At 36.1% G+C, this 25,892-nt stretch overlaps 1 protein-coding gene across 6 annotated transcripts in view; it reads right to left on the bottom strand.

The window, feature by feature from the left end:
* The window catches only part of LOC131804702 (trichohyalin-like), a 292,229-nt gene that overhangs the window by 220,290 nt on the left and 46,047 nt on the right, over positions 1-25,892 (bottom strand). For 4 of the 6 annotated variants that reach the window (XM_059127776.1, XM_059127769.1, XM_059127770.1 and 1 more), the window contains exon 3: positions 7,101-7,742. The exons of 1 other annotated variant lie outside the window; for it this stretch is intronic. In XM_059127776.1, coding sequence (XP_058983759.1) covers positions 7,101-7,233 — 133 coding nt within the window. In that variant the 5' untranslated portion in view covers positions 7,234-7,742. Of the gene's footprint in view, positions 1-1,175; positions 1,630-7,100; positions 7,743-25,892 lie in introns of those variants that run through there. One more of the 6 variants, XM_059127773.1, reaches the window with a different exon arrangement.

Raw genomic sequence — 25,892 nt, 5'->3', positions numbered from 1 at the left:
ATATATTTTTTGTAATATTAACCTTTTCCAAGTGATATCATGCACTCTATAGCAATGTTATTTGGTATAAAAAGGTTAAAATGTCTCCATTAGATTTTGTGAAAATCGATTCAGAATAGGATATGCCTCCCATATATTAGTTCCCTCTGATACCAAGCCATAAATACTCTAGAGTCAAATTTTGGATAGGTTGCATGATCTACTTGAAATAAATTCTTTTGTTACAGGAGCTCGACCAAATATGCATAGTGCTGTTGGGTATCATATAGTCTGCCCCGCCCGACTTTTGACTTTACCTTACTGGGTTTGTTTTATTTAATTTAATTTATATATTATTTTCTCTAAAACTAATATCCTACTTCTGAATTCCTGTGTCCTGCTTTCTACCTTTCTGCTAAAATTGAAGAATTTTCAATGATTTTGGCTTTTTCGTTGTGGTGGTTGTAATTTTTAGCTCTTTACTTGTTACATGTTGTTACATGCCTAATTTATGTTTCCTAGTTTTTTTTTTTTTTTCATATAAAAGATTACAGTAACATCTGAAGTTCCTCCTTTCTTCTCTTTGAAACATTTTAAACTTTTCTTCTTCTTCTTTGTCTACATCATCGTCTATTTGAGCAGCAATAAATTTATTTTATGAATATTTTCACAAAACCATTAAAGTGACATCTGTGGTTAATTTGAAAACTTTAGCCCAGCTCGAGATGAAACTATTTCCAAGAATATAAAATTAAGATGTGTTTGGCTCTGCGGCAGCATTGCCTCCCTGCTAACCATAAATCTTTGGAGTCGTTCTTAAAATAAACCACTAATGTATAGAGCTTTTGTGGGCTTGTTTAAGAGTAATAATAAAATGGGCGAGGGGGAGCGGGGGGTAAAATTGTGGCGAAAGGGAGCGTATCAGAATGGGAGCCAGTTAATACTTTTGTCCTGAAAACCAACAATGAATCCCGGAAGGAGAGAGAGAGAGAGCTGGGACTTTGTCATTGTGAGAGATTTTTGTGAATGGGATGATACACACTCACACAAACACAACCTGGTATACAAATCACTTACACACATGTGTGTATGTGTGTGCGATATGCTTAAAAAACAATAACAATTAAAATAATGGACAACAATATGGCGAACGTACAAAAGCAACAACAACGATAATGATGCCGTTATTTACTAACCATAATTGCAATCCAGTTTGAGGCTTTTTTAATGTTAACTTGTCAGAGGTGAACAAGAGCGCCGTACACACTCAAATGGACACACGCACACACAGCCCGTGACAGTTGGCAGGCAAGTGACACAGGTGTGTACGTGTGTAATTATTATCAACACCCAAAATACAGGAGAGCAGAGAATGAGATTTCGTCTTCTACGCTATTACTCTTTGTAAGCTGCAAGAAACCACTTTGGCTGGTTGTGAAGGATGTTGTCCTTACTCCCTGCGCGGCCGCCGCTGCTCTGCTGATGATGTTGTTGTGATATTATCTTTGTGATGAGTTTATATAGAGTAATGAGAATCCAAGAGAGGGAGTGACAAGGAAGATTTTGGTCCTTTCCTATAATTATTTATGTGGGCCACTTGCTTTCTTTTCGGGCCTTCAGTTTACAAACTGTTGTCCTTTGCTTCGAAAACTTTTTTTTTTTTGGTGGAAAATGGGATTTTGTTTGTGAAACGGCCATTTTCACACGTAGCGTGTATGCCAGGGCAAAGCGAGTTGAGTGAGTGCAGAAAATGTAAGTTGCGTGTATGGGAATTTGGGGTGATGTGACAAAATGATAATGTCACGTTGTTCAACAGTGATGATGATAGTGATGTTTGTTTTTGGTTATTTTGGCAAATGATGTTGGTTGGTGGTGTGAGTGCGGGAGGTTGTGTGTGTGTGTGGCATATAGGTGCGTTGCGAGTTTGTTGATGGGTTTAGCGTGAGTGAGTGCAAAGTTTTATAAATGGAATTTGTTTTAGTTGTAGTTTTGTTGTTGTTGGTGTTTTTAGAAACACAAAATTGTAATTAAACGAAAATTAAAAAAAAAAACAAAACCAACAAAGAACCCAAAACGTAATGCACAAAAAAGCCAACGAAAAAGTATGTTTTCATGCGCATGCGTGATGTAAGATAATAAAATTAGTTTTAGGATCAAAAATAAATTACATATTTTTTGTTTTGTTCTTAAATAAAATTAAATGTTTTTTCTCTTTTTGTTTTGTTTTTTAAATTGCACTCCTAAAACTAAAGCAAAATTCACAACTAAAAGTTTATTACAACTTAAAAATACTTTATCTAACTAAAAATCGTTTGTTAGTTAAATTATTTAGCATTTCTTAATACGAAAAAAGGAAATTTAATTGAAATTCTTTAATTTCTGTTAACGTGCAATTATTTTTTATTATATTTCGAAAATGTTCTTTCATTTTGCGTTTTACTTCCCCTTTCCACAAACCGTTTGCCAGTGGGCTTACATTGAGAGATCTTCTTAACACTCTAATCGATTTTATGGTAATTTAATTGTTCCAATGAAAACGATAATGTCCTGGGTATTCTGGTGTCTTTGTTCTTCGCTTTTTTTTTTTGTTAGCGTACGGCCCCCTTTGGGGGCTAAGGCACAAAATACTTTCTTTCATTTTCTATTTATTTTCCTCTTTTGTCATTCCACTTCTCGTTTTGTCTTTTTTTTATCAATTGTAATGGCCAAGCCTTTTCAGGGCAAATGAGTAATTATAACTATCAATTATAATTTTAACGAGGGTCGCATACAAAGTGAGGGAATATTATTTATAAATACGTCCAAATGTCTTCTATGAAAACAGTGGTTTTAATAATACAAAGATTTTTTTATGTAAACTTAAGGTATATGGTGCTTTCGGATATATTACAGATAAAACATCATGAACATTTTGGTTGAAAACTGTAACCCTCAATTTTTGCCATCCTTTAAAAGTGGGGTTTTAACCAAATTTTAAAAGATGACGAAAAATACCCCTTCGTTTGACTCATACTTTTGATCCTTTTTATACCCTCCACATTGTATGGAGGGTATATTAAGTTTGTCATGCCGTTTGTAACACCACGAAATATACAATTTAGACCCCACAAAGTATATATTCTTTATCAGCATAAAACTCTATGACGATTTAGCGATGTCCGTCCGTCTGGGAAGTAGAAGTAGATGAACAAAATTTTACTCACATGTATATTATGTCTGCAGGAATTTAAGTATTATGTAAATGGGCCATATAGGTCCACGTTTTGGTATAGTCCCCATATAACGGTACCTCCCGGTATTCGGTATTTTGATGATTTTAGCGACATTTTTCTCTGGAATTGCTTAAAATTTGGTATTTGAAGTTCGTAGTGGAGCCTATGACAGAAAATTGTCTGCGTAGGTCCACGTTTTCGTATAGCCCCCATATAACGGTACCTCCCGATATTCGGTATTTTGACGAGTTTAGGTAAAATACTCACCGAAATTGTTTGAGATGTCGTATTTGAAATTCGTATTTGAATTTGAATATGGTAATGGCTTATGACAAACAATGCCTATGTAGGTCCACGTCGTATACACCCCAATATAACGGCTATATTCGGTATTTTTAAAATTTTAACAGAATTCTTTAAGGATATTATTTTTTTGAAAATTGTCAAATTCGTTCCAAATGGTTTAGGGTATTAAAAGTTCGGCCCGGCCGAACTTACTGCTTTTTAACTTGTTAATATTTGTACGGAACTTTAAACGTATTTATTTATTTTTTGAGGTTCTTCATTTTATGCATATCAGTCCTCCAGTCCATCCGTCTGTCCGCCTGTTCTTGTGAATAAAATGCAGGTCTGATTTATTATCCGATTGAGATGAAATTTTGCAAACAATATTTGTTTGGCCCAATGATGAACTCTATTGATATTGGTGATAATCGGATCACATTTAGATATGGTTTCCATATAGCTTCAACCGATTTGTGCACTAAATGGCCAATATAAGTCCTAATGACTTAAATTTTGGTACATCCCACCGAATTCAGTGTAGAAGCAAGCACATCAAATTTGGAAAATTTGGAAATCGTCTCAGTTATAGCTATAGCTCCCATATATATGTTTCATCCGATTTGGGGTTTTAAGTATCTCAAATGCGTAATATGCACTTCACAAGAATGATATTTGGTACCGGACATCAGATACTGCTCAAAAATACGTCTGTCAAATTTTATCGAGATCGGTTCAGATCAGGATGTAGCTCCCATATATATATTTATCCGGTATCAGGTTTATTGTGCACCAAATGGCTAATATCAACAAATGAACTGAATTTTGGCAATTACAACTGGAGTCATCCTAGAAACCAGTAAATTTAGTGTAAATCGATTCAGATATAGCTGCAGCTATAGGTCCAATATGTATGTTTTATCTGATTTGGGGTTTAAAGTCCCTCACAAGTGTAATATTTATTCAACAACAATGCTCTCTGGTATCAGAAACAGTTTTGAAATAAGTGCATCAAATTTTGTCAAGATCGGTGCAGATTTGGATACAGCTCCAATATATCCTAAATTGTGCACCAAATAGCCAATATCAGTCCAATAGACCTGAATTTTGGCACTTCCTACCGGATTCAGACTAAAAGCAAGTGTATTAAATGTAAATAATATAGCTATAGCTGCCATACATACGTTTTATCCGATTTAATGTTTAAATGCTTCATCCGATGTAGGGTTTTGAGTCCTTTATATGCGGAATATGCACTCTGCAACAATGATATTTATAGAGCTCGGAAATCCCTTTCCCAAAGTTTCTCGAAATCGGCTAAGATGTGGAAATAGCTCCTATATATATATATATATATATGTATATATACATATATATATATATATATATATAATATATATATATATATATATATATATATATATACTATATATATATATATATGTATATATATATATATATATATATATATATATATATATATATATATATATATATATATATATATATATTATATATATATATATATATATCTTATACATCAAATTGGTATCTGAACAACTAGAATCCATTTGTGCACTTACAAAGACATTTATTGAATTTTATTTATTTAATTTATTTTTCATCCGAATTTATTTTAAAACCTTCTCAGAGTCATAATATATACCCTATCGAAATGATATTTCTTACGGTAGGATACATGTAGCTGAAAAAAATGCATTCGGTAAATGTATACGATATCGATTCAGAGTAAGCTATAGCTACACTATATTCAGTCTATCAATCCGTAATAGTGCAATCGCCCTTAATCGCCCATTCAATCCCCCCCACAAATTGCCAAAATAGGTTCATTGAAACGTCTTGCCTTCTGTTTAATTTTAATACTATGACCGTGTGCTTTATTTCGTATGCTTTACTTTGTTTTTTTTTTCTCGGAGATGTTTACAAATTCTCCACATAAAAGATAAATAATAGCTAATTATTATTCGCTTCAGAAGAAATTTTGACAGTTCGAAGAAGTAAAACAGCTTTTTTCGCCCTTTACTCGACCTAATAAATGGGCCTTGGTCTGGCCTTTTGCTTATCGGACAGTTTACATTTAAATGAGACTTGTAATAACGAAAAAGTAAAAAAGCTGTAAGTTCGGCCGGGCCGAACTTTTAATACCCTCCACCATTTTGTACCAATTTGCCAATTTCCAAAAAAAAAAAATAATAATAATAATAATAAAATCCGTTGAAAATTCTGTTAAAATCTTAAAAATACCGAATGCTTATACGACGACGTAGACCCGCATAGGAAACTTTTGTCATAAGTTATTACAATATTTAAATGCGAAACTTGAAGAAAAATCTGTTTATAATGTAGCTAAAATCATCAAAATACCGAATATAGGGGTACCGTTATATGGGGGCTATACGAAGACGTGGACCTGCACAGACAATTATCTGGCATGGAACGATTCCGTTAAATAATGTCGCTAAAATCATCAAAATACCGAATATCGGGGGGTACCGTTATATGGGGGCTATACGAAGACGTGGACCTGCACAGATAATTTTCTGTCTTAGGCTGTAGTTTCTATTACGAACTTCAAATGCCAAATTTGAAACAATTCCGTTGAATAATGTCGCTAAAATCATCAAAGTACCGAATATCGGTAGGTACCGTTATATGGGGGCTATATGATAACTTGGACCTACATGGCCCATTTACGAACTTAACCTGCCTACTCGCAAAATATACATGTGTGCAAAATTTTAGCCTTCTATCTCAATTTGTTCGAAAGATAGCGTGATTACAACAGACATACAGACGGACAGACAGACAGACGGACATGGCTAAATCGTCTTGGAATTTTACGCTGATCAAGAATATATATACTTTGTTGGGTCTGACATGAGTATTTCGAGGAGTTACAAACGGAATGACAAAATTAATATACCCTCCATAGTATGGTGGAGGGTATAAAAACGATTTATGTGTCCGACTACATCACTTTTTTATCTATTGGAAAGATGTAATAACCGGCCATAGAGATGTATGGTGTCATTAAGAAAACCCCCCCCACTTTTGTCATTTCCTCACTGGTTTTAACGCGTTTTAACTTCAAATGCTTCAAAATGTACTTCAGCATCATTAAATCTATTTCTTACTTTTGTTGCCATTTCCACGCGGTGTTATAAATCTCTTGTAAACCAACTGTAAATGATTTCTTATTCTAATTTTCCTTTTTTTACATTTGATTAAATAAATTGTGGAAAAGAAGGAAAGTAAAACTAGTTTTTATGTTGATATTGTTTTCAATCCAATTCAAAAGCCAAATTCTTCTATTCAAAAAAAAGCTAAGACAAAAGTAAACAATCTGCACGATAACAGATCGAATTACAAAACTTACAAACTAAAGAAAACAAAATGAAAAAAAAAACGTTTGTGTTTCTCTTGGGGACCTTAGCCACCGCCGTGGACTTCATCAATGAAATGGAGTGGAAGTGGCGAAAATTTGCATTTTTTTACTGCTTGCTTTCAGCGACTTGCCCTCCAAGAGAAAAACAAACGCCCAGCAAAGTTTAAAGAAAAAACAAGAACTTATATTCAATAATGAGAATTTTTGAATAAAATCTTCACCTAAAGGACTTCCACGTGCACCGTAATCTCGTGATGGTGAACGATCTACTGTTGGTAATTCCGTTAGTCGTCTGGCACGACCCGGGCTTCGAACACCAGAGCTTGTTACAGGATTGTAATCGTCTCGTGACATAATATGCCGCGGTAAGGCCGCGGTTTAAATTTGCTTGGGTGGCAACGCTTTATGCTCGACACTCTCTTTGCTTGGGGAGTGGTGGGGAGGTATGACGGCTGCTGAATCCGCTGATGGTGGTCAGACGCACACACACACACACACGCGCAGACTCTTTGGTCCACTACCCCAACAATGTGAAAACGCCGAATATTTTGTAGCTTAAATTTGGAACTTTGCGAGCGGTTCACTCTTCCTACTCTGCCTGCACCACAACCACAATCCACTCACACTGACGTCGCCTGTCTTGGCGAAGGAATGAAGTTTTGCGTTTTTTGTTTTGAAGTTTTGTTTGACAAGACACGTTGGATGGAGTTCTTCTTGTGTGACTGATTGACTGACTGACTGACTGTCTGATGCAATGGCGATGTTGCTGTTTGTCTTTTTGTTGTTGCTGTTTTTGTTTTGCAAGGTGAACGAGCAAGCCAGCAGCGAGTGAGTGAATGAAAGACGTTTGCAATGTGTCGCATCTGCAAACACAGGAAGAGAAGAACAAGAACGAGATGAAGAAAGAGAGGGGAAGAGAAGAAGAGATACAATATATGTAGTAAAAAACAAGTACACATCAATGAACTCATTTGCAGAAAACATTTTTTAGGATAATTATGATGTTTCTTTTTGTAGCTGTAGCTGTTGTTGTTGTTATAGTTGTTGTACTACTTATTTATCTGTTTGTTGGCTGATTTTCCAAATGACGTGAAGTGGAGGAGTAAATGTGAGACGACAGCAAACAAACAAACAAGCAAGCAAGCGAACCAAAAAGGAAAGCAACTAGAATTGAACTAAAGCTGATGAATGGTTGGTTAGATGGATGGGTGGTGGCTGGCTGCCTGCTTGGCTCTTCGGTTGGTTGGTTGGGTGCCAGGTTGGGTGGTCAGGTGGTTGGGCTGTGTAGGTGTGTGTGTGTAAGAGAAAGAGAGTGTGTGCATAGCAAACAAAGCAGACTATTTTTTCTAATTTAAAATTCAACAATGCGATTGCGGATACGGATGTGAAATGTGAATGTGCTTTTAGATAAATTAGAATTGGTAATTTAAAGAGTTCTACTACTCTAGTTTTTCATCATTGGTGGTACTGGAAATGTGATCGGGGATTACTAGGTTTTCTGTTTTTTATTTTCCTTTTTCCTTCAGTTCGTTTTTCTTCATTACTACAACTGATAAGGTGACAGGATTTGTGTGGTATCAATCATTTCTATGCCACTTTCCATACACTTTTACTTCAGTTGGTCTTTGTTGACATTTATACTTTCATTTAGTTTTGAATGACATTGCCCAGCAAATAGCAATCTTATCGCAAAATGTCATTATTTTATAATGGAGTGGATTTTTTTTTAATTTCTTTCCGACAGTTTTTCTCTTCAGTGATTAATCAAATGTGACATTATTTTTTATGTGCAAATGGGGGGTGAGGGGTTGAATATGATAAAACAAGTAGTTATAATGGACCATATATATGCAATGTTGAAAGGTTTGGGGTGGGACATTTTACACTAACTTAAATAAATCCATTAAATAAATTGCTTAACTCTATCTTAATGAAATCAAATTAAATTATTTAAATTTGGCTTAAAAATCGGAACATATACCCCAAAATCCAATTCGTTTGGAAGATAGGATAATATCTCTCAATATCTCTTATTCAAATATTGAAGCTAAGTATATTGAAAAAAAAATATTTCTTAAGTGGCAAATCCACTCTATATGGGCTAATAGTCCACATTAGGATCTGAATATAATTGAAATCGGATATGTACAACAAGTTATGTTCGGCCGGGCCGAACTTTTAATACCCTCCACCATTTGCAACGAATTTGGAAATTTTCAAAAAATAAAATCCTTAAAAAATAGCTCTTATATTGGGGTCTATACGACGTGGACATACATAGACATTGTTTGTCATAAGCCATTACCATATTCAAATTCGAAACTTGAAATAAACGGTGAATAATGTAGCTAAAATCATCAAAATATCGTATATAAGGAGGTGCCGTTAAATTGGAGCTGTGCGAAGACCTGGACCAGCATAGACAATTTTCTGTCACAGGCTGTAGTATCCATTACGAACTTCAAATACCACATCTCAAACCATTTCGGTGGGTATTGTACCCAAAATCGTCAAAATACCGAATATAGGGAGGTATTGATATATGGGGCCTATACGAAGACCTGGACCCGCACAGACAATTTTCTGTCACAGACTGTAGTTCCTATAACGAACTTCAAATACCACATCCTAAACAATTTCGGTGAATAATGTCGCTAAAATCAACAAAATACCGAATGTAGGGAGGTACCGTTATATGGGGGCTATACGAAGACGTGGACCTGCACAGAAAATTTTCTGTCTTAGGGTGTAGTATCCATTTTGAACTTCAAGTACCAAATTTGAAACAATTCCCGGGAGTAATGTCGTTAACATCATCAAAATATCGAATATAGGGAGGTACTGATATATGGAGCCTATACGAAGACCTGGACCCGCACAGACAATTTTCTGTCACAGACTGTAGTTCCTATAACGAACTTCAAATACCAATTTTGAAACAATTCCGATGAATAATGTCGCTAAAATCATCAAAATACCGAATATAGGGAGGTACCGTTATATGGGGGCTATACGAAGACGTGGACCTGCACAGACAATTTTCTGTCTTAGGGTGTAGTATCCATTTGGAACTTCAAATACCAATTTTGAAACCATTCCGGTGAATAATGTCGCTAAAATTATCAAAATACCGAATATAGGGAGGTACCATTATATGGGGGCTATATGAAAACGTGGACCTACATGGCCCATTTACGAACTTAACCTGCCTACTGGAAAAATAAACATGTGTGCAAAATTTTAGCCATCTATCTCAATTCATTCGAAAGATAGCGTGATTACAACAGACAGACGGACAGACAGACAGACGGACATCGCTAAATCGACTTAGAATTTTACGCTGATCAAGAATATATATACTTTGTTGGGTCTGACATGAGTATTTCGACGAGTTACAAACGGAATGACAAAGTTAGTATACCCTCCACAGTATGGTGGAGGGTATAAAAAGGTTTTAAAAATTCGAAGGATTGGAAAAGTTCTAAAATAGTATTAAACTTCCAAAATAGTTCCACAACGTATTACGAGAACAGATGGGGCTAAAAATTTTGGTTTTGGAAATGTGTACTATGTACGCGAAATTTTGTTAAGAGTTAATAGATGAATCTGGAATTTCGAAATTTTGTGTTGGGTAATAAACAGATGGTTCAAGAAATGTGCACCACAAGTGCTCAAAAAGTACTTAATAGAACTATATTTGGTACGATTTGGTGTTTGGTGAACAGATAGTTCTTGAAACCTCAAATTAGCTTTTAGTATAAAACCTGAAACAGTACAAAATTGTATTGCGATAATTTGTCGTCTCCAGAATTGAGATATGGAACGGTTTTACAAATGAGTACTACAGGGTGAGATGAAAAAACTGCAACCAACTTCAGACTGCTGTCATTTCTAAGCCACTCGTCAGACAGCTGTTAAAATTATTCCAAAGGCAGCTCACTATATTGTTTACAAGCGTACAGAGGCATTTTGGTGAGAATTTTCCAGAAAAAAGTTATTCGTGATGGAATTCAAGCGTGATAGTGTGATTTCTTTATATTTGGCTGGAAAACCACAAGTGGCTATCGTTAGAGCATTCCAGCATTTAAATGTGATTAAATATTTTGTGTCTCATACCATCGCTCGTTACCGTGATACTGGTAGCGTAGCCCGACGTCAAGGAAGTGGACGGAAGAAAACAGCAAAATCAGCAGAAATGGTTCCAAAAGTAATGAAGTGACTTAATCGAAACCCGCGTCGCAGTGGCCGACAAATGGCTCGTGAGCTGAACATATCGCAATATTCCATTCGGCAAATATTGAAAAATGAGCTCGGGATAAAGCCATTGAAATTCCAAAAAGTACAAGAACTTACACAGCAACAGAAAGAAATTAGACTCAAAAGAACTGAAGAGTTGCTTCGCTTGGCCGAGAGTGATGAACTGCCGAATTTGGTTTTCTCCGATGAAAAAACATTCGTTGTCCAGCAGTTTGTAAACAAACGAAATGATCGTGTTTACTTGCCAAAGAGGTCAGCTGAAAATGTGCACCTTCGGTTGGCCACCAGAACTCAAGCGTAGGCCGCCATAACAGCCGATGGTCGCTCTCCGATCATATTAATCGACCGTGGCATCAGAATAAATGCCGAATATTATCGCGAACATATTCTGGAGGGTGTATTAAAGCCTTGGACACACAAACTATTTGGCCGCAGACCTTGGACATTCCAACAAGACCTAGCAACGCGCAACCCAAGAACGCTTACAAAATTAGATTTCCTCGCTTCATGTCCAGCGCACAATGGTCACCAAAATCTCCGGATACCAATCCGTTGGACTATTGCATCTCGAGCAAGGTTGGCACTAAAAAATACAAAGTGTCGATCACCTCAAGCCAGGGCTTCGCCGGTGATGGGCCAAAATACCGCAAAGCAACATTCAAAATGTATGCAATTATTTCTTTATAAATGACGGAAATACAAATTTCTTTTCTATGGTGACTCATAATGAAATTTGAGGCAGAATATGTTTGTCTTTAACATTATCCTACGAAAATGGTGATTTGTAGGAGAATTTTGAATGAATTCTCATGAATTACAATCTACAGCGTTTCCCATATTCGACGGACCCATCTGGCAACGCCATAACTTTTGACAGAGATGTCACATCGCTTAATGACAAACCGCGTTTGAAGCGTCAGTTCAAGCAGATTTTTATACCCTCCACCTTGGAAAGGAGGGTATATTAACTTTGTCATTACGTTTGTAACATCCTTAAATATTCGTCTTAGACCCCATGAAGTATATATATTCATAATCAGCATAAAATTCTAAGTCGATTTAACGATGTCCGTCTGTCTGTCCGTCTGTCTGTCTGTCTGTCTGTCCGTCTGTCTGTCTGTCTGTTGAAATCACGATACAGCCCACATTATTTGACGTAGAGCTCCAAAATTTAGCAGAGCTATTTGCATTGTGTCTAGGATGGTTGGTATTGAAAATCAGATATATCGGTCCACGTTCTGGTATAGTCCCCATATAACGGTACCTCCCGATATTCGGTATTTTGATGATTTATGCCACGTTTTTCACGGATTTGTCTTAAAATTGGTATTTGTAGGTCATAGCAGGTCCCTGAGCGTGTGGCAAAACATTGCATGTATGGGTCCAAAATTTGGTATAGCCCCCATATAACGGTACCTCCAGATATTCGGTAATTTGATGATTTTTGCAACATTTTTTCACGGATTTGTCTGAAAATCGGTATTTGTTGGTCATAATGGGTTCCAGCTCCGGTGGCGAAACATTGCATGTATGGGTCCATGATTTGGTATAGCCCTCATATAACGGTACCTCCCGATATTCGGTATTTTGATGGTTTTTGCCACATTTTTTCACTGATTTGCCTAAAAATTGGTATTTGTGGGTCATAATGGGTCCTAGTTCGTGTGGCGAAACATTTTAATTATAGGTCCACGTTTTGGTATAGCCCCCATATAACGGGACCTCCCGATATTCGGTAATTTAATGATTTTTGCCACATTTTTTCACGGATTTGTCTGAAATTTGGTATTTGTTGGTCATAATTGGTTCCAGCTTCGGTGGCGAAACATTGCATGCACGGGTCCATTATTTGATATAGCCCCCATATAAAGATACCTCCCGATATTCGGTATTTTGATGGTTTTTGCCACATTTTTTCACTGATTTGTCTAAAAATTGGTATTTGTGGGCCATAATGGGTCCTAGTTCGTGTGGCGAAACATTGTAATTATAGGTCCACGTTTTGGTGTAGACCCCATATTACGGTACCTCCCCATAATCGGCATTTTAATGGTTTTTGCCACATTTCTTCTAATGTTTATTTTACCCTTAGGTGGAGGGTATTAAAAGTTTGGCCCGGCCGAACTTAATGTTTTTTTACTTGTTACCATTAACCAATACACGCCACGCGAGCGCTCTGAAAAAGTTGAAATTTACATTCAACAGAAGAAGTCAATTGTGAAAAAAAGTGAGAAGTGCGCCTTCTAAGAATACCATTAAGCGTTTATACGAAAAATTTTCGACTGGTAAGGCTCTTTCTGATCCGAAGAGGCCATATAAAAGTCGACCAAGGCGATCGGCCGAGAATATCGCTGCCGTACGAGCCAGTGTTGAGAGGTCCCCAAGAACATCCCAAAAACGCCGTTCTCAGCAGTTAGGCATGGGTCTGTCCACTTTACAAGGGATTATTCGCATTGATTTGAATTTGTTCCCGTACAAAATTCAATTGACGCAAAGTTGTTGCCTGCGGACAAGCCTCGTCGATTGGAATGGGCCCAAAGGTACGTCGAATATGGGCAACCCTGTATAAATGCGTTTTTAATATTTATATATTCCTGGTGCTTAGGTATGATTTAGGGTGTTAACGTATCCTGGAACCTATAGTAGAATTTTGTGACAAATAATTTTGTAGAATATTTTGATATGTTGTAGGTTTTCATCCATGTTTTGAAAAAAAGAAGAAATTATATCTCTTTTTGGTGGCACGGTTGAAATCGCTTAAAACTTTCAACCAAAATAATTCTCATATTATTAGTATTGTTGTCGAGGACGATTATGATCTAAAATTTACGGATTCAAAGGAATCTTAAACTGAAAATTAAAATTAAACTAAAAACATTTTAGCATAAATAAAACATTTCGAAACCTTATTCCGAATAAAAATATTAACATGAACAGGTAAAAAAGCAGTAAGCTCGGCCGGGCGGATCTTTGAATAACCTCAACCATTTGCAACGAATTTGGAAGTTATCAAAAATTAAATCCGTTAAAAATTCGGTTAAAAATCTTTAAAATGCCAAATATATTATTATTATTATTATTCAAATACGAAACTTGAAAAAAAACTACGCTGAATAATGTCAAAGACCTAAAATGGTAAAGACTAGACAAAATACATTCTGAGCAAATGGTTTGTGGCTATGCTACCTTGAATAACAGCTCATGACGGAGGAATGTTAATATAAACAAGTAAAAAAACATTAAGTTCGGCCGGGCCAAACTTTTAATACACTCCACCTTAGGGTAAAATAAACATTAGAAGAAATGTGGCAAAAACCATTAAAATGCCGATTATGGGGAGGTACCGTAATATGGGGTCTACACCAAAACGTGGACCTATAATTACAATGTTTCGCCACACGAACTAGGACCCATTATGGCCCACAAATACCAATTTTTAGACAAATCAGTGAAAAAATGTGGCAAAAACCATCAAAATACCGAATATCGGGAGGTATCTTTATATGGGGGCTATATCAAATAATGGACCCGTGCATGCAATGTTTCGCCACCGAAGCTGGAACCAATTATGACCAACAAATACCAAATTTCAGACAAATCCGTGAAAAAAATGTGGCAAAAATCATTAAATTACCGAATATCGGGAGGTCCCGTTATATGGGGGCTATACCAAAACGTGGACCTATAATTAAAATGTTTCGCCACACGAACTAGGACCCATTATGACCCACAAATACCAATTTTTAGGCAAATCAGTGAAAAAATGTGGCAAAAACCATCAAAATACCGAATATCGGGAGGTACCGTTATATGAGGGCTATACCAAATCATGGACCCATACATGCAATGTTTCGCCACCGGAGCTGGAACCCATTATGACCAACAAATACCGATTTTCAGACAAATCCGTGAAAAAATGTTGCAAAAATCATCAAATTACCGAATATCTGGAGGTACCGTTATATGGGGGCTATACCAAATTTTGGACCCATACATGCAATGTTTTGCCACACGCTCAGGGACCTGCTATGACCTACAAATACCAATTTTAAGACAAATCCGTGAAAAACCTGGCATAAATCATCAAAATACCGAATATCGGGAGGTACCGTTATATGGGGACTATACCAGAACGTGGACCGATATATCTGATTTTCAATACCAACCATCCTAGACACAATGCAAATAGCTCTGCTAAATTTTGGAGCTCTACGTCAAATAATGTGGGCTGTATCGTGATTTCAACAGACAGACAGACAGACGGACAGACAGACAGACAGACAGACAGACGGACAGACAGACGGACATCGTTAAATCGACTTAGAATTTTATGCTGATTATGAATATATATACTTCATGGGGTCTAAGACGAATATTTAAGGATGTTACAAACGGAATGACAAAGTTAATATACCCTCCTTTCCAAGGTGGAGGGTATAAAAACACAATTATAGGAAATAATGACAAATAAAAGTTTGGATAATCCAAAATATTGGTTTCAAAATTCTATTCCATATACCTTCCCAAATAATTGCATACTGCCTTAGCGGTTTAAATTGCTTAACATTGTTAACTATGTTGTTACGATATCATAACAACAGAGGTATTTTTCATAGGGTTGCCATATTTTACTCTGTCTTGTCCTATCTTTATACTTCTATGTCTTTGATAATGTACCTACAGGGTTGCCCATATTCGACGGACCCATCTGGCAACGCCATAACTTTTGACAAAGATGTCACATCGCTTGATGACATACCGCGTTTGAAGCGTCAATCCAAGCAGATTTTTACCATGAACCAATACACGCCACGCGAGCGCTCTGAAATTTACATTCAGCAGAAGAAGTCAATTGTGAAAACTCAACGTGCTTTTAAAACATTAAAAAATGTGAGAAGTGCGCCTTCTAAGAACACCATTAAGCGTTTATACGAAAAATTTTCGACTGGTAAGGTTCTTTGTAATCCGAAGAGGCCATATAAAAGTCGACCAAGGCGATCGGCCGAGAATATTGCTGCCGTACGAGCCAGTGTTGAGAGGTCCCCAAGAACATCCCAAAAACGCCGTTCTCAGCAGTTGGGCATAGCTCGGTCCACTTTACAACGAATTATTCACATTGATTTGCATTTGTTGCCGTACAAAATTCAATTGACGCAAAGAATGTTGCCTGCGGACAAGCCTCGTCGATTGGAATGGGCCCAAAGAGTCATCGAAATGGCCGAAGATGACGAGCAATTTTGGAACAAAATTATCATGCCCGATGAAGCCCATTTCACATTGAATGGGACCGTAAATAAGCAAAATTGCCGCCACTGAAAATCCTCAGGAGATTCAAGAAGTGCCTCTTCATGACGAAAAAATTACAGTTTGGTGCGGCGTTTGTGCGAAAACGGTCATTGGGCCGTTTTTCTTCCAAAATGAAAATGGCCATGCTGTTACCATCAATCAGGAGCGTTATTGCGACATAATGACCAATTTTGTGATGCCAATTATTCGTCGAAAGCGTATGAGGCAGTTCTGGTTTCAACAAGACGGTGCTCCACCGCACACAAGTCGCATTACAATCGATTTTCTGAAGAATTTGTTTCCGGGCCGTTTGATGTCTAAAAGTGGTGATTTGGACTGGCCACCACGTTCGCCCGATTTGACGCCGCCTGACTTCTTCTTGTGGGGATATTTGAAGTCAAAGGTTTACGTTAATAAGCCAAGGACCGTAGAAGAGATCAAGGACAACATTCGTGCAGAAATAGCCGCTATTCCGGCCGAAATGTTGGCAAAAACGATGGAAAATGCAGCAAAAAGGGCACAATACGCCATCAACGCCAGAGGCGGGCATTTGTGAGATATCATATTCAAAAATTGATTTAAACAAATCTACTTGGAACAAATTAAATGATTAACATTGCCAACTGCCAAATTTTTATTTTTTTCTTTGATTTAAAAAAAAACATGGGTCCGTCGAATATGGGCAACCCTGTAAATTCGTCAAAACACCGAATATAGGGTGGTACCATTATATCGGGGCTATACAAAGACCTGGGCCTGCTTAGACAATTTTCTTTCATAGACTGTAGTACCCATTAGGAACATCAAATAGTTTATTTGAAACAATTCCGGTGAATAATGACGCTAAATTTATTAAATTTAATGACGCTAAACATAGACAATTTTCTGTCATAGACTGTAGTACCCGTAAAGAACTTCAAAAACGAAATTTGAAACAATTCCGGTGAATGAATGGTGGCTAAAATCATCAAAATATCGAATCAACAAAATATCGGTAGGGATAGATATACTGGGGATATACGAAGGCGTAGGGCTGCATACTACCAAATACTTAGAAAAAACTTATTTTGTGGTTTTTCAGACAATTCCATTGAACAATTTGGCTACAATCATCAAAATACGAATATGGGGAGTACCGTTATATGGTGGCTATATTATATCGTGGACCGCTATATCCTATCTTCGAACTTGAACTGCCTGCACACTGATCTGTGTGAAATTTTAGCTTCGTGTCTTAATTCGTTTTGACTCTAGCTTGATTACAACACACGGACAGATGAAGGTCTTTGTTAGGTTTAAAATTATTATTTCAATGAGTTACAAACGGAATGACGGTTATAAAGAGCACAACTACAACAACATTTCAATTACATAAAAATGACTTATAAACGTAATGGCCCACATAAAAAGGTAGTCAATATGTATGTCATATATTGCATTTAGTTTTCAAATCGATAATCCATTGAATTACGAAGGCTATTACTTTCAATTCATCCTGTGATTTGTTTTTTTTTTTTGCCATTTCCCTCCCTTACAGATCAATTAAAGTGGTTTTTTCTTAACGAACACAGCAAATGATAGTTCAGCTGTCAAACTTGTCATTACATTGCCTTATGTGTCATAGTCGTCCTTGTCGTTGCCGCCATCGTCTCCCCTTGTAATACGAAACTATGTACAATACGCCCGATATCAAATATGTTAGGTACATTGTCTTACATTTAGATCTAATTGAATTCTCCTTGAAACAAAAAGAAGTACAATGAAGGAGAAGAAAATGAAATGAAATGAAAAAAAAAACATAACATCGCGTTGAATATCTGCAAAGGAATGTCAGGTCTTGAATAAAACAAATACAAATACTTCTGAAGTGTTCCCCCAACAAAGTAGTGCATGTATTCAGATCATTGCTTTTTCTGCTCCCGCCCATTTGCCTAGTGAAAAGTTGTTGCTGCTGCTGTCCTGGTGGCATGTCACATGCGAGTAATATCTTTACACGTATCCTAACATGGAGAGATATGTAGAAAGGATTGAGTGAAGGCAGCTAAACGAAATAAATACTAATCTCCGAAATAAATACTAAGACACCAAAAACAAAACACAATATTGCATGACAAGTGTATATACACCTATATTTGTAAAGTAAAGGTGAATTTATCGTAGTTTGTTATGACATACACCTAAGTCTGTTTTTACACAGTCTTTTTGTACACGGTTTTGATATAACACGGTTTAAAAATTGAATATTTTTAATTTTTTTACACGATTTTATTCCATTTAGCACGATTTGAGATTTTATGTACTTAAATTTTTTTTATGAAAGAAAAAAGTCTGAAACCATCGATAGTATCGATAGTTTGCGAACACTAGCTTAAAGATTTAAGTGAATTCCCCTTTAGCGTGTACAAACAATTTTTACTGGTCAAAGCAAATGTGAATAGCACTAATTTAGGGGAAATCCCTTTATGTGCATACAATAAAATTTACTGGTCAGAGCAATTGAAACGTGCTAATATTTTGTGAACTGTCTGTATAATGTGAAAATAAATATTATATATTTGATTTAAAAAAAATAAACATGAATTCTTGTTCTTAAAAATTCTTTTTTTTTTTTTCACTAATTTAATAGGTTTTAGAGATTAGGAACAAATCACCCATTTTTGTATAAGATCAATGTCTTTTTTTACACGGCTTCTTCTGGAACCAATCTACCGTGTAAAAACAGACTTAGGTGTATTTGTATATGACGGATCATAATTTCGACATTATGCTTTCGTAGCGAAGGTTTCTACCGACATTGCCAATTTTGTAGATTCGAACTAATTTTCATACACATACTAGCACGTGCAAAAAGTCCACCTTAAAATTTTAGATTCATTTCAAAAGTTTGTTTTAGGCAGTTTTAGTAATCGAAATGCTCAATTCGTTCAATTTGACAAAATTTCTTTTAGTCAAAACTTCAAACACCGTACTAGTTTTTCAGACTATCAAGGTTTTATATATTATTCAAATTTTTCCCTTTTTCGCAAAGAATAATAGGAAAATGTTTACCGTTTACAGCAAAACATCTTCAAAATCTCTCAATTTGAAGCCTACCGAGACGGATATTGGGCAAACCCATCAGCTCTATCCCAATTCAAAATATTGTTGAATTTACAGCCTGTTTTTGTAAGAGTATTTTTCCTTTCGCTTGGAATTTTGGCGAAAGTAAATATATTTTGGGTTTTTGTAGTGCATGTTTTTTCTGTGAGTGACAAACACAATAAAGCTTTTTCCCCTGTATTTTTAGTTTAACGAAAAAATACAAAAAACCAGTAAAGAAAGTCCTAAAGTCGGGCGGGACCGATTTTATGATACCCTACACAACTTTGCTAATTTAGTTGAGCTCCACTTAAAAATTAAAAGTTTTTATGGGAGAATTCAATCATACACGCTATGATTATAATCATAATTTAAAATTCAAAAATATGCCGAAGCATTTGTATCTTTTAAATTCGGACTTGTATTGCCCATTTGGTGCGAAATTAATTTGAAAATCTGAACCGATCTCGATAAAATTTAGCAAAGGTATTTCTGAGCTGCATTTGATATATTTCCCCAAATATTGTTGTTACAGAGTGCATATTACGGCTGCGGAGGACAAAAATAATAAATCGGATGAACAATATATATGGGAGCTATAGCTATATCTGAACCGATTTCGATAAAATTTTGAATACTTATTTTCAGGCCTATTTTGGTTGTATGTGCAAAATTCCATACTATTCGGGCTGATATTACACGTTTGGTGTATATGGGAGCTATATCTAAATTTTTACCGATTATCTCCAATTTCAATAGGGTTCCTCCTTGGGCCAAACAAATGTTGATTGCAAAATTTCATTTCAATCGGATAATAAATGCGACCTGCATTTTGTTCACAAGAATACAGACAGACGGACGGACGGACGGACAGACGGACTGACATGCATAAATCAACTCAGAAAGTGATTCTATGCAGATCATCAAAAGGAACTATGGGTCTATCTCGTTTCCTTTTGCCTGTTACAAACAAATGCACAAAGACATAATACCCTGACCACCTTGTGGTGTAGGGTATAACGATAGAAGGAGACCCATAGTTTTAAACGGAATTTGGCTGTTTGTTTCAGAATCTCGCCAGAATTGTATGTGTATGACGGGGAATTTATATATGAAATATTTTCACATATCAACTCTTTGTTAGTGGAGCCATATTTATACCCTACAACACTATGCGTTGGGGGTATTATAAGTTTGATTGGGCCAAAAATTATGTAACACCTCGAAATATTGGTTTCCTATCTCGCCGAGATGAGTCGATCTAGCTATGTATATCCGTCCATCCGTATGTTAATTTGTAATCAAGCTACAGGTCGCAATTATGAACCGATCCTCACGAAATTGAAAATGGAGGTGGGGTTATGGTCAGAATAGAACCCTATTGTTTTTGGAGATGATCGCACGATATTTAGGGGTTGAAATGGACCAAAAACAGAAAAATTTCCTGATTTTGTAGTTGCTCTATAGGCCACAATTATGAACCAATCGACGCGAAAATTTTCATGGAGTTAGAGTTTAGGATTGGGCAGAAACCTATCAATTTGGGCCATCGGACAACAATTAGCGGGTAAAATAGACCCTAACATTTATTTAAGAAAATAGGAAAATGTCCACTAAACCGCGAATATTTTCAATCTCAGCCAAATCCCGAATACATTAAAAGATCACTTCTGACCATTACAGAGATGCTGATAGCCAAGAAATCGGATATATAGCAAAATAGGTACAATATATATGTAAAAAAATTGATCTTATTTATTCTGCTCATAAATCAAGAACCGCTGGGTCAATTTTAAGAATTCCCATCAATTCGGAATGTTCTCTTGCCAGAAAACGATAAAATCCAAGAAAATTGCGGAAAAATATACCAATAAAAAAATGAATATCTTTGGTTTCATTTTTTTTAATTTTTTTTCATATTTTTTATCGCATGCGATTTTTTCAATTTGACTTACAATTGTTAATTGTAAATTTTCTAAATTTTTACGTTCCCCAACACTACGTTTTGAGGGTATTATATGCATATCGCAATTATCGTTCGATCCTCACGAAATTTTGCATGGGGGTAGGGTAGGGGTCAGAATTAAAGCCTATTGTTCTTAAGATGTACATTAAGAGGTGCAAATGGACTAAAAAAAATATTTTTTTCTAATTTTTTAGTCGCTCTATAGCCCATAATTGAAAAGTAATCGACACGGAATTTCGCATCAGAAGAGAGTTAAGGACAGGGAAGAAGTCTAGCATTTTGGATGGCCATTTGATTATATTTAGCTTTAAACTTGACCACATACTTGAATATTTACCAACACTACGGAGTGCGTAAATATTGACCAAATTCTCCGGTTCAAAAAACTAAGGTAACCTCAGGGCGGGACTCTTTGATATTATTTCAAAAACGAAATCTTCTAAAATGGATTTGGATATAAGGGGACTTCGAACATATTGTAGCGTTGTAGGATATTACATGGTCGGCCCCGCACGGCTATAGTCTTTGCTTACTTGTCTTTAAATGTTTTTTTTTTTAAATTTGTGATAAATTTTGAATTTATTTGGATTGCCACAATCAGCACAACTCTTTATGAAATTAAATCAAAAATTTAAAAAATTATGGTTATGGTTATGGAAACACTGACATTTCAAGCCCTTTCGAAAATGGAAGAGAGTTTTCAAAATATGTATAAAAACTCAAATTAAAACGAATACGTTTTAACATGAACGATTCGAGTGAAAGCTACTTTTTTTTTACAAAAACAGGCTATAAGTACGCATATCCTAAACTATTTACATCTCTCCATCCTCGACAACAACAGTGATTCCAAATTAGTACCTTTTAGCACTGTTCGAATAATTGTAACACGCATTTGTGAAACCATCACCAGATCTCAAAATTTGATACCATCAATATCAAATTTCGGGATTTCAGCGCATAATTTTAGTACAGGGTTGCCCATATTCGACGGACCCATGACTCTTTGGGCCCATTCCAATCGACGAGGCTTGTCCGCAGACAACATTCTTTGCGTCAATTGAATTTCGGGAACAAAATCCAAATCAATACGAATAATCCGTTGTAAAGTGGATCGAGCCATGCCCAACTGCTGAGAACGGCGTTTTTGGGATGTTCTTGGGGACCTCTCAACACTGGCAGCGATATTCTCGGCCGATCGCCTTGATCGACTTTTATATGGCCTCTTCAGATTAGAAAGAGCCTTACCAGTCGAAAATTTTTCGTATAAACCCATAATGGTGTTCTTAGAAGGCACACTTCTTACATTTTTTAATGTTTTAAAAGCACGTTGAGTTTTCACAATTGACTTCTTCTGTTGAATGTAAATTTCAACTATTTCGCGTGGCGTGAATTGGTTCATGGCAAAAATCTGCTTGGACTGACGCTTCAAACGCGGTATGTCATTAAGCGATGTGACATCTCTGTCAAAAGTTATGGCGTTGCCAGAAGGGTCCGTCGAATATGGACAACCCTGTACTCCTTTGCCCAATATCAAGGTTTGTACTATTTAGCACTATTCGAACAGTTATAGCACTCATGTCCAATATCGGTCCACGATATCGTATAGCCCCCATGATTTTTGCTACATTATTCACCGGAATTGTTTCAAATTTGGTATATAAAGCTTGGAACAGTTACTACAACCTATGATACAAATTACTCAGACAGGACCACGTCCTCGTATAGCCCGCATATAACGGTTATTATACGAGCGGTATTTTCTGACGGATTTTTTTGAAATTTTCTCAAGTTTCTTCCAAATGGTGGAGGGTATAAAAAGTTCGGACCGGCCTTTTTTACTTGTTAGTACTCGAAATGCACAATTGTGTGCATTTGTCTAACTGAAGGAGACAACATTTTTTAATCAAAACTTCAAACGCAGTACTAGTTCTTCAGACTTTCAAGGTTTTTTTAAATTATTCAAGTTTTCCCTTTTTTTACAAAAAATAATTGGAAAATGTTTACCTTTTACAGCAAAAAGTCTTGAAAATCAAAATAAGCACTCATTTGCAATACACCCAATACCAAATTTTGTACCACCTAGTACCTTTTCATTAATTATACCACGCATTTCGAAACTCGCCTCCAAATCTCAATTTCAGATATCAACAGAGACTCAATATTAAGTTTCGAGATTCCAGCTGTATGTCTTAATCCAATACCGAATTTAGTATCACTTAGTACTTTTCGAACAATTATAGTACATATTTTCAAAACCACTTAACCACAGACACCAATATTAATATCTATATCAAATTAGAGGATTTAAATAACAAATTTAGTTATTTTCGTACAGTTAAAGTACATATTTTCAAAACAATCTCCATATCTCTTTCTCTGACACCAACCTTTAAATAAAATTGCAGGATTTTTGTTCTGTAATTTCTCTAATTACAAGTATAGTACGCATATTCTCAGAATTTGTAAATATCAACAATGAACAAGTAAAAAAGCTATAAGTTCTGCCGGGCTGAACTTTGAATACCCTCCACCATTTGGTACAAATTTAACAATTTTCAAAAAAAAAAAAAAACATAAATAAAATCCCTTAAAAATCTGTTAAAATCTTGAAAATACCTAATATAGCCTTTTATTAGAGTCTATACGACGATGTGGACCTGCATAAGCAACTTTTGTCACAAGCTATTACAATATTGAAATGCGAAACTTGAAAAAAAATCTGTTTATAATGCAAAGGCAATTTTCTGTCATAGGCTATAATATCGAACTTTAAATGCGAAATTTGAAACAATTCCGGTAAATAATGTCGCTAAAATCATGAAAATACCGAAGATCGGGGGGTACCATTATATGGGGGCTATACGAAGGCGTGGACCTGCACAGACAATTTTCTGCGATAGGCTGTAGCATCCATTATGAACTTCAAATGCAAAATGTGAAACAATTCCGGTAAATAATGCCGCTAAAATCATGAAAATACCGAATATAGGGGGGTACCGTTATATGGGGGCTATATGAGGACGTGGACCTGCACAGACAATTTTACGTCATAGGCTGTAGTATTCATTACGAACTTCAAATGCGAAATTTGAAAAAATTCTGGGAAATAATGTCGCTAAAATCATGAAAATACCGAATATCGGGGGGTACCGTTATATGGGGGCTATACGAAGGCGTGGACCTGCACAGACAACTTTCTGTGATAGGCTGCAGCATCCATTATGAACTTCAAATGCAAAATGTGAAACAATTCCGGTAAATAATGCCGCTAAAATCATCGAAATACCGAATATCGGGAGGTACCGTTACATGGGAGCTATACGAAGACGTGGACCTATATGGCTCATTTTCTGTTTTATGCTGTAGTATCTATTAAAAACGTCAAATACCAAATTTGAAACAATTCCGGTAAATAATGTCGCTAAAATCACCAAAATGCCGAATATCGGGATGTACCGTTATATGGGGGCTATACGAAGACATGGACCTACATGTCCCATTTTCTGTCATAAGCCGTAGCATCTATTATAAACTTTAAATATTAATTTTGAAACAATTCCAGTAAAAAATGTCGCTAGAATCATCAAAATACCGCATATCGGGAGGTACCGTTATATGGGGCTATACGAAGACGTGGACCTACATGGCCCATTTTCAATACCAAAAGTCCTGCAGACATAGTACACATTTGAGTAAAATTTTATCAACCTACTTCATTTCGTTCGGAAGCTAGAGTGATTTCCACAGACGGACAGACGGATAGACGGACAGTGGACGGAGATTGATAAATCGACATAGAACTTTATGGTGATCAAGAATATATATACTTTGTGGGGTCTAAAATGTATATTTCGAGGTGTTACAAACGGAATGACAAACTTAATATACCCTCCATACTATGGCGGAGGCTATAAAAAAGATGTAGGTTCAGCCGGGGAGAGCATCATACATACATATGAGTACACCGAGCTAAAGAATAAAATTATTGTTACGAGGAGTTGAGTTATTTTAGAGGTGCACTCGCATTTCAGCAAAATTTTTGGGAACTTAACTCATGTTGTGCCGTGTCCTGAAATGTGTGTATCCTACAAGTTTGATATAATTTCTTTACTTTAGTTCTTCACTTAGATTTTACGAAAATTACATTCCTATTCCAGAGAAGAAAACAAAACTTTCAAACCCCCTCCTCGTCTAATCATATCACTTTCAAATGTGTAAAATTATCCGAAAAGAAACAAAACTTTGTAAAAATTTATTTGACAATTTGTTGTGTGCCTGGCTTGCTTGCCTGCCTGCCTGCCTGCCTTAGTGGAAGTAATAAAAACAAATACCGATAGCTGCAACATTTTGTTGCCGTTTTTCGTTTGCTGTTGCAGTTTCGTGTTATCTAGAAATGCACGCAAATCCCAAATGTCGTTTTTGC

This window comes from Musca domestica, unplaced genomic scaffold (genome assembly GCF_030504385.1).
Source record: "Musca domestica strain aabys unplaced genomic scaffold, Musca_domestica.polishedcontigs.V.1.1 48, whole genome shotgun sequence".
Classification (NCBI taxonomy): domain Eukaryota; kingdom Metazoa; phylum Arthropoda; class Insecta; order Diptera; family Muscidae; genus Musca; species Musca domestica.
Note: the sequence above shows the minus strand (reverse complement) of the source record. Positions and strands in the feature narration are given on the sequence as shown.